Here is a 10,782-nt window from a genome sequence, read left to right as displayed (position 1 = left end):
GTTAATTTCTTTAGTTTGTAATATATTGTAAACAGTTTTTTCTTTGCATGGAAAAATGTGTAGGCTACATCTGAATAGGAATAGCTAGCTTTAAAAATTGTTGTTTAATGCAGGAGTGAGAGTTTGTTTTCCAGTAGTCTCTCCTTCTGGTAATACCCTTTGATTCTTAAAGACTCCAGAGGTTGATGTCGTGTGTTCATTTCCCCAGGCAGGAGGTGAACCAGCTGGTCTAAGCTCAAGAGACGGCTGGTTCACTGCTGAGGAGCAACCCAGAGCAATGTCCCTGGCTGGGGTAAGCTGTCTGGTGACAGGAGCGGGAGGATTTCTTGGCCAGAGGATTGTCCGCTTGCTGTTGGAAGAAGAGGAGGCACTGGCTGAGATTCGACTGCTGGACAAATCCTTTAGCTATGAAGCACTCAGGAGATTTGGAAGTAAGTACCATCTCGTGAGGACTATGTGTTGCAACTTTACATGCTGTCGTCTCATGTGGATAGCTTGGCAGTCTTTACCTCTCATCCAAACCAGCTTTGCAGATAGAGGTTTTATTTCAAGAAGCCTTGCTTTGTCCTTCCCTCTGCCTTCGGCACAGAAATCAGACATAAAACGCAAAAGCAAGAGTTTTCTTTGCCAGACCCTGAGACTTCTCTAGATTGGAAGAGAGACCTATATACTGTTCATACAGTAAACAGGCTGCCTTCAACCTGGCTTCTATTACACCAAAATGCACAGAGCAAAATTAGTGAAAAAATCTCACACTTCTGCTTGGGGGGAAGGAAAACGTAAGCATTGCTGGGGTGGGGGGGGGGGGCACTGTAACCCAGAGCGTACTGTCCTGGGCTCTGATGTGCTAGACTGGAAGGCAGTGGCAAAGTTGTGGGTGCAGATGCTAATGCATTTCTTCAACCTGTGATTAGTTTGGTGAATAGTGATCTTCTGGCTGTGAGCTGTGATGAGTTATCTTTAAAATTTTTTGTTATTATTAATATTATCGCAGTTACCTGGAGAGCACAACCCTTTTGTGCCATGCACAGAAGACACAGGACCCATTTGCAAAGGGCAAGTCAGGACTCAGGCTATTTGAATGGACTGGAGACAGCACAAATATGTGATGTGCCCAGTGTCAGAAATGGTCCGTGGTGGGGAAAGCAGCTCAGAGTATTATATTTTAAATATCCTATTTCCTGGGATTCTGAGCACATCTACAAAAAGGCATGTAGGAGCCCAAATTCAATCAAATTCTTAAGTCCCTACATCACATTTACTTGACAATGCTTTTCTCCATCACATCTTAATCTCAAGACTATTCTTCCTCTATACAGGCAGGTTCTACATGGGAACCCTTACAGAGTATCCCCATACGATTTGCTAAAGAGCCGCAATCTTTCTATAAAGCGTTTAAGTGTCATCAAAGAATAGTAACAGCGCATCATAAACCTGTTGCAAATTGCACAAGCCTTGAGGATGGTTTTATACAACTCGGACTTCCTCCTCATTAAATCTCATTCAGCGTCTGGCTGAAGATTTGCCAGATGCCCTTGAGCCTTGCAGCAGCCCTTCTTGCTCTGACTTCCAGGCACTTCCCACAGCGACAAAACCCGCGGCTGCAGTAGAGGCCGAAGCGCTCGCAGCAGCAGGAGCGTGTGTGGTTTAGCCCCGATGCAGCAGGGCAGCGACAGAAGCATCTGCTTTGCCCTGCGTCCAGGAGAGCTTTGTGAGGATAACGAAGCTTCCTGGGGAGGGACAACAACTGTTTGTGTGAGCCAGTCTTGGCTGGGCTGCAGCAAAGGTTTCGCTGTTCTTCTTCTGTTACTAGGAAAGCTCTCTGCCCTCCCTCCTTAGCCTCGCTGAACACTGCCCAGGCACTCCCTCTCCTGTTCTTGCAACATTCCTGCTGCCTATCTGACCAGCATGGGAGGAAGGGAAAAATCAGTTATCATTGGAGTTTTTTTTGCCCCACAAACAGGTAGTAGGAACAACAGGCTGGCATCTCAGATGTGTTTGAACAGCCTTGAACCCCTGCACTTTGACTGGCAGCTCCTCTGTCTCTATCAGCCTCTAGTAACATCTCCAAAATATTTTCCTGCCATTCCCTTTCAAGCTCTTCTCTAGCACAGTGCCTCCTATTCCAAATGCAGGGTTCCTGCAAAGACTGTGGGGCTGGAGTCTTCTGAACTGCAGGGACTTCTACTTGCTAGCATATGTTGTTTGGATCTCTTGAGTAGTCAAGAGCAGAGCTGAGTGGTTTTCTTTCTCACTAAGCTCTTGAGCACCTTTTACTTGCTGTATCTCTTCACAGAGTCAGGGCTGTGTGTAGTAAGACACGGAGTATGTGCAAGTTACAGCTCTTCGTGCCAGGAGACACTCTTTTGTCCAAACAGCTTCCCTGCTGAGACCTTGACCATCGCGCTCAGTCTGCGTAAAACAGTGGTATTTGTGGTCTTCCACAGCCCCAGGGAGTCCAGGAGGATCCAATCAATGTCAAGCGCTCTGAGCTGGAGTCTACCCAGTTACACTGTGTGGTTGAGAATGAACGTCACATTGAACATGGTAGTTTGGTGCCTTGGGTTTCCTACCTCCCATCTCCACTTCAAATTTATCTTTCTGCCTTTCCTGTGCTTCCACTTATGCAATTCTTTTTTTGTTCACTATTGCACTGGCACTTCTGGAAAAGTTGGAAACTCCTAGGCTGTTCTCAAGAGGAATTCTCACTATTTCAAGGCATTGACTCCCCCTTGTCTCATCTCTCTGTACATCTCCCCCCTCTCCCCCTGAACCCTCATTTCATGTCATTTTTCTGAGATTGTCTGATGCTTGAGCATTGAGTGTTTTTGCGCTGCTAACCCAGTACTGCTGCAAAGTAGAAGGAAAGTAGAGGGAAAAGGAATGTGTTTTTTTTTCCCCAGGATTTTTGCTGGGCGATAGTTCCTGCTCTGGGAAACTTCCTCCTGGCTTTCTGCTCAATGTTGCTGGCATTAATTTGCCTTTAAAACTGCATTCAAAACAGAAAGACAGAGCAGCAACAGAACATCCCAGTAGCTGAAATGGGAACAGAATAAACATTTCAGCTTCCCTGGGCCGAAGCAGCCAATAAATTGCTTTACCCTTTACAAATTAAAAATACAACGCAATTCTAAAATTTCTCCTATGAATACACAAAGTAGGACATATTAATGAACCAGGAAAGTGGAGATCTCTCAAGAGGAGTGCCTTTCCCCACCATCCACCCCACAGCTGTAAGGACCTCTATAAAAGAGCACTAAGAAATTCAAGCTAAAAGTCAGTCGCACAGACATTGCTGTTTGCATGAACTTTAAACAACACATAGAAAAGAGAAAGACAGTTTAGGGCAAATAGTCTGACTGGATTGCTGAGTCAGAGACTGCTCACAACAGGACCCTGAATTTTATTGAGTAATCATTGCATTTCCAAGCAAAAACTACCCCGTAGCAAGCAGGGAGCATTGCTTACAGCTCAGAGGACACAGAAACAATTGAAGTAGAAGCAGCTTTCCCAGTGGGTAGGTATTTTCTCATAATCATTGTATGCAAAAAAGGAAAGCTGAGTTGAATTTATTCTCTCCTCACTTCCACCTAACACACACATGCTTTTTTGATACCTGGCAATGGTTTGTGCAGATGGAAATCAAGTTTCTCACTGCTGTCCATGTCAGATTGAAACCTCTGTCAGTCATTTCTTCTTTCCTCTCTCTGCTTTCAAGCTCATCTGTAGTTTTGCAATAGTTCTCCACCCAGAGCAAAAGAAGATCAATCTGCTGATTCCTGACATCTAGATGATGCAGGTAAAGTGAACAAAGCCCGTATTGTACTTACCATGGTAACTTCTGCTGGATGAAGTGGAATGGAGGAGCAGCTTTCCTGCTTCATATCACACACACAACTTAAATTGCAAGCACAAACAAGGCACAAAGCAGCTAGACAGCCGCTTTCTAGTGACTGATACCAACTACCCCTGTGATCAGCTTTAAAAGGGACAGTTTTCTTTTGTATTTTTCCTCAAAGCTTTGATTTGCATACGTAAAAACTTCCATTTTCCTAAATCCCACCCAGGCACAGCAACCACTCTGAATGGGCCACGTGTCAGAATTCACATTGTAAAGGCCATGTATTTCAATCCTTTGGATTATTGCAACCCCACAAAGCCTTACTCATGGAGAACAACAATCTAAGGGCTGTACAAAGATTAATGTTTATTAGCGAAAATCTAACTGCCAGTGCTTAGCAAAAAGCCTAGCCCCATAGTCTAACACTTTTGCATCCATACAAGTAGAGGTCAGTGTAAACCTTCTGGAAACGGAGCCCTAGGAAATGAATTCACACTGTAAACTAAAGGGGAATAAGAGAGCATGTGGCTGTGACTGTGCTGGGAGGGCAGTAACTCTAGATTTAGTAACAGTTTTGTAAATGTTTCACAAATTTCACATCTCAGACCAACTGACCATGATGAAACAAAAAAAGATCCTCAAGCCTGTTGCATCAGAATAATTGTTAAATTAATACAGGATTACTTCTAGCGTGCCACACAGATAATGAGATAAAACCATTTTAAAAGATACTCCCACTCAGTTCCAGATCCCAGCAGCTGTCTCTCTCAGTGTTTCTCCATTAAAGACATGGGATGAAATACCACCTACTTTGGAGCTGGTGACAAAGCACTAGGATACATGAGATTTCAGCCACGGCTGAGGCTAAAAGCTGTATAAGTTGATCAGGTTCGTCTCTTATCTAAAACGGGCATTTGATTACGCTGGAAGAAGACAGGATCTGCTGTGCCTGGGGAGCCCTCTAGCGCAGCCACAGCAGAGGCTCGCGAGAGGACTTGCTGGAATGACACTACCTCCTTAAAAGCTGGGGGTCATGCTGAGAAAGTCCTCCCCTCTCCCATGGCATAGCTGCAGCCAGGCCAGCAGACTTCCCAGCAGAGCAGCATCACCTCGGACTATAAATTTCTCCAGGCAGTCATCCTGTGCTGGCTCGATTTTGTTAGCGTGGTTCTGGGCTGTATAAAGGATGCATCTGCCCAGCAAAACTTAGGGCAAGGATGGCTCGGAGACCTAGAGCTCCACCAGCGTCACACACACATTAGCTGCTGGGGAGGGAGAGGACTTGAAGAGCAGGAGTTAAAGCAAGTCAGGGCTGAGGTAGCTCAGGAGAGCAGCCCTGAGAGCTCAGATTTGGACCAGAAAGATGTGCATGCTAAACACGACCCCACAGCACAGACGCTGAAATGGAGCCAAAGCTGGAGTTAGAAGAGGCACAGTAAGTCCTGGCTGAGGTACATAAAAAAGATGTCAGAACTGTAAATTATGTAATAGAAGAGCTGCAATATGGGCAAGGTCAAGGGGCAGAAAATAGGTGTGAACACAGCTCTGTGCACACATGCTGTGGGTGGAGAGAGATCATTCATCACCCTGAAGACAGGAGCATGCAGTGCCTGGCTGTTCAGTGTACTTGGGTTAACACTTTCATAAGTAGCCAGTCACTGGAACATGCGCAGCTAAAGCTACTGCCTCTGTGAACTTTACAATAGTCACACCTGAAGGAAGCTTCAAGCTTCTTGCTAGCAGTGAGAAAGATTTCTCTTTAAAAAAAAAAGAACCATCTTGAATATTGGCTCCAAAAATGTGGTAAGTAATGCAACATAGACTTCTAATGGCACTGTAATTAGCACTTGACAATATAGCCATTGGAAAACACCGTCTGTTTTGCCAGCCTTAAAGTATCGCTCCTCTGCCTGGGCGGTCAGCACCTCCCAGGCACAGCATCAGCTTCCACACAGCCCTTCACCACTCCTTCCAGTGCCCTTCTTAAGATGCCTGTAAGGTCTTTTTCTTTGTTTTCTGCTGCCCTTGCAGAGTTCCAGGGTAAGACTGAGGTGAAAATCCTGGAAGGGGACATCCGAGATGTGACATTCCTGCACCGTGCCTGTCAGGGGGTCTCCCTCGTCATCCACACGGCTTCCATCATTGACACCTTGGGCCTCATAGAGAAGCAGCTGCTCTGGGAAGTCAATGTAACAGGTGAGTGGGTGAAGCACCTTTCTCAAACCCAGGTCTACTATGTCCTGATCATCATCGGCTCAGGAAAGGGAGCACATGACCTGTTCTTCTGAGCCAGATTAATTGGGTTTTCTGCATCTTGCACAGCCATACCTGTGAGCGCAAAGCATGCACACGTGCTGCCCTGTGCAGCTCTGGCCCTCCCCACAGTCAGCGTGCACCCGTCTCCCACTGCAGGGCACTGCAGGATCATTCATTCTTGTCACACATGCCCATCCTGAGATCTGCACAGGCTCTGCCCTCAGAGGGGATGGCCATAATCCCATGCTCAGTGGACCTTTCAATTCACCTCTGAAATCCCAGTGCACATTTGAGAAAATCAGTTCTTATTCTCCCTCACCATGTAGCATCACTGACTCTGTACATTTTTGAGTTTTTATAAACACTATAGGTTTTGGCTGCAATTACAGCAAACTTGCATTGCTAATGTCCCAGACCCTGTGGCTCTATGCTTCCTATTCTCCTTCATCTCCTTTTCCTCCCATTTGCCGTTATGTCTGTGTGTGCATGAATGCAGTTCAGAGAGGCAGGTGTTCTCCCCCCTTGAGCTTATCATTAAAAATCCCCCAACACACTCAGGGATTCTTCACAGAAAAATAAGGAACATATTTCTACAGGCAGCACTTTTATACATACTGGCTACTCACCAGTGTTCAGAGCAAGAGTACTCTTTGTAGCTGAGTTGCCTCTTACGTGCACCTTAAAAACAGTGGGATAGCATTTTGGTTGTTTTAGCCTTGCTCATTGCCCATACATTCAGCTTGCAGACCCTTTCATTTCTGCTCAAAGCCACAAATTGTCAGTGACCACAAGTTAGAGCCCAACAGGCAGCATATTAGGTCCCTGCCAGGAGAGAAAAGCAGAAAGGCAAGCTCCTGTAAACCTGTGGATTCGGTAGCATGAAAAATAAATACACAGGGATGGTAGTTCAGAAAGAGGATCTGTAAAGCTCTCTCTTTATAACTGTACTCCTGCTACAATCTGTTTTTCACAGCAGAATGTTTTGCCTAAACCCTTGGGGAAAAAACAACAACAAACCCCCAAACAAATATTAAAATGTCCCAAAAGCAGAAAGCTCTCTAGCTGGAGTCAGAGCTAGAGAGTTTATTTGTCTGCCCCATCGTTCCTTTTGGCAGCTTTAGACTTAAGCACAAAGTATCTAGGGTTTCATAAATCTTTCAAGCTCCCCCAGCAGAGTCTGCCTGTGGTTGAAATAAGCCCACTGAGGGTTACCTGCTAATATTTGGTAGAATGAAAGCACACACCAGTCCTGCTCCTAGAGCAAACTGACCCTAAGGTCAGTCAGTAAATACTGCAGTCCTCTTCTCTATTTCCTTCTGTTTCCAGTCTGATGCTCTTCTGGCTTCCTGACCAGCCAAGACATTGCTACGTACTTCACAGACTCGCAGGGTGAAAGTTTTGTTTCACCTACAAAACAGAACTTTTATAATACAAATGTGTCAAGGAACCAGATGTGGATGCTCACAAACCAGAACAGAAGCAAACAAGTTAAACTTGCCAAGATGCAGGGCTTTCCTCTGCCTTACACGCCACACAATGCCTCCGAGTAAAAATATCCTTTTAGGAAGGGAAGCACATTTTTAGAAGGAAGGAAATTAAGAAAATAACTAAATATAATCCAAACAAAAGTACTCTCTGTGAATCAGATTCTCAGCCAGAATGGCTTTGTGTGCAAACGATATTTGGAGACCTGCTCCATGGAAGATTTACTTTATTATATTATATTGCATTTACTTTATTACATGTGAAAGATGCTCAAATTCCCATTACTGTAAGAACCTTTTCATTTTTTACATATAACATTGATTTTCAAATAAAACATATTTTATTTGGGTGAAATTGTTCTTGAACAGATACCAACTGTCAAGATAATTTTATGTTTGCTTTTTTAAAAATTTGTTATCATCTCATTTGATTTTATCTAGCCCTTCTGCACTTTATTACTTTCCCTCACTTTCTAAACAGCATTGATGGAAGGTATTAAGCTATAAATTTTTACAATAATATATTTTATTAATTAATTAATTTTCCAGATGACTCTGGCTTGTGTGTCACCTAAACATAGTGATTTGCATGAACTCAGTTTTCATGTGAACTTATTTCTGGCTGTGTAACCCTTTTTTCTTTTTCTGTGTAACCTCTTTTTCAGTGTTTCTTAAGGCCTCATCCAGATTTATTTTCCATTTGTTTCAACTTCTTTTTTTTTCTTGTTCAAGCTTGAAAAAAGGAATTTTGGTGCCCTAGCAATATTCAGTTCAATAATTCTTATCATTCTTCACTCATTAATAGATCCATATTTTGCTGCCAGTATTCCTTGGTCCTCTGAACTTATTTTATTCATTATATTCTCTTTAGCTATGCCAGCCTGCTCTGCATTGTGCTGCCTTTAGTTGTAACAGACTGAGCAGACTTGTTAGAACATTTATGTGCCTCATTGCTAGTCTTTGACTTTATCCCTTAGGTTTTAGGCCACACCATTCTGGCATCATATCAGTCATTTTTGGTTAATGTTCCTTTGCCAAAGACATTTTCAAATGTCTTTGAGCTGTATCTTCCGTTCCCAAGTCACTGGCTCTTTCACACATAATCTCTCTCATTACACCATGCACAACAAATAAGGCAATTTTTGTCTCAAAGCTCAGAAGAGAAAGAAAAGAGTCTACTTGTAATTAAAACAACACCATTTATTAAAGCATTTGTTTACCTCTTGAATGTGCTTTCCTAGCTTAACCCTCTTGGCTATTTGAAAGACCTTGAATTTGCCAGCTTACCTCTGCTTTCCTTGATAAAAATGTTATGACAGGATTTTAAAAGTAAGAAACCCTATATTACTGCAAATAAAAGCTAGAATACTCCAAAAAAGGAGGCATACAAACATCACTTTGCTCACTGCACACTACTCTATGATCTTTGACTACGTGGTATCAAGCCAATTGAATAGTGGATGACTCCCACTGAGAGAAAATAATTTTGGAGCAAACCTTCAGGTCCCACATTAATTCTGTCCCTGCATAGCAAACCACCCAAGAGCATCCCTCAAGCCTGGAAACAGGGGCTTCAGCATACAGATGGATGGTACCTAATGAGAGTGGCAGCTTCTGAAGGTTCTCTGCCTTAAGCCAAGTCAATACAACCAACAGGCACAAGCCCCTGAATCTGTGGTCAGTATCCATGGTAACCTAAGCAAGAGCAAAATTTTACTCTTGACATAAAAAAAACCATAACATGCAGCTAAGACCAAGTGTTCATCCTTGTTTAACTCCAGTGAGTGCACTGATACCACTTAAATACAGATGCAGAGCAGGTTCAGTTTCATTGAACATGCTGCTCTGCTGAGGACAGGATTCTTCTAGCTGCAGAGAGGGGAGATTTGGCCAAGCTCAGGCCAGAGATGCTGATTCTGATCTAAAAAGCCCACTTTTCCCTGCATGGAGAACTCTAGACTGACTTGCATATTTCTCTTTTGAAGGTACTCAGCTACTGCTGGAGGCATGTGTCTACTGTAATGTCCAGCACTTCATATATACCAGTACCATAGAAGTGACAGGTCCAAACTGCAAAGGTGACCCAATTTTCAATGGTGATGAAGATACAGTTTATGAGAGTGTATCAAATTCTCCTTACGCCCAGAGTAAGAGACTGGCAGAGGATTCTGTGCTGAAAGCAGACGGCCAGGTGTTAAAGGATGGTGGCATGCTGATGACTTGTGCCCTGAGATCCATGTACATTTTTGGAGAAGGATGCCCTTTTCTTCAAGGTCATCTGGATAAGTGTCTGTTGAACAAAAATGTCTACCTGCGCTTCTCCAGGAAGGAGGCTTTGGTGAACCCCGTCTATGTGGGGAACATTGCCTGGGCACATGTGCAGGCAGCCAAAGCACTGCAGGTCCCACAGAAAGCCGAGCACATCAGAGGGCAGTTCTACTACATCTCAGATGACACTCCTCATATGAGCTATGCAGATCTAAATTACGAGCTGACCAAGGAGCTGGGGTTTGGAATTCAGCCCCAGCTCCCCATGCCTCTGACAATGTTGTATTACTTCTCGCTGCTGCTGGAGATCGTAAGCTTCTTGCTCCGGCCCATTGTCAGATACATCCCCTCCACCAACCGTCACCTGGTCACTCTACTGAACACCCCATTCACCTTCTCTTACAGAAAGGCACAGAAGGATTTTGGCTACATGCCCCACTACACGTGGGAAGAGGCCAAGCAGTGCACTGGTCAGTGGATTGCCTCCATGGTCCCACAAAGAAGGGAGTACTTGAAAAGCAAGACTGCCTGAGTCTTAAGAGGAGCTGAGACCTGGCTAAACAAGTAGGGCCTTGAGCCAGAGGAGGGATGGGTGAACAGCAGCAGCAGCAAACTACAAAGCACTTAAATGAAGACTTTGTGTAACAGCCCACTCATCCCCACACCATCCCGACCCTGAATAAATAAAAGTGAAATGTTTATTTGTTTGTTCATCAGAGTAACTTTACTGTATAGTCTACATCCGCTTCTACATCTTGTGAAGCACAAAGACATTATTTTAACAAGACTCCACACAGTCCATAGTGTGAACATGTCAGCCCTTCTTTTCGCTCCATGCCACCTTTAAGGCTTTTGTAAAGCAATAAGGGCACAATCCATCCTTGAACTATGATTACACTTTACAAATATGTAATACTTAGCTATACCCTACTC

General features: G+C 44.0%; 1 protein-coding gene across 1 annotated transcript; it reads left to right on the top strand.

Annotated features, from left to right (window-relative positions):
- Positions 1-277: 277 nt before the first annotated feature.
- LOC309416962 (3 beta-hydroxysteroid dehydrogenase/Delta 5-->4-isomerase-like) lies at positions 278-10,468 on the top strand (the record flags this gene model as incomplete). Its single annotated transcript, XM_082014349.1, has 3 exons — positions 278-431; positions 5,873-6,045; positions 9,575-10,468. 3 exons carry the CDS (start codon positions 278-280, stop codon positions 10,379-10,381), a joined length of 1,134 nt encoding a protein of 377 aa, XP_081870475.1. The 3' UTR covers positions 10,382-10,468.
- Positions 10,469-10,782: the final 314 nt, after the last annotated feature.

Source organism: Phaethon aethereus, assembly GCF_964289735.1.
Source record: "Phaethon aethereus genome assembly, chromosome: 1".
In the NCBI taxonomy this organism is placed as follows: domain Eukaryota; kingdom Metazoa; phylum Chordata; class Aves; order Phaethontiformes; family Phaethontidae; genus Phaethon; species Phaethon aethereus.
This window is presented reverse-complemented; position numbering and strand designations above follow the sequence as displayed.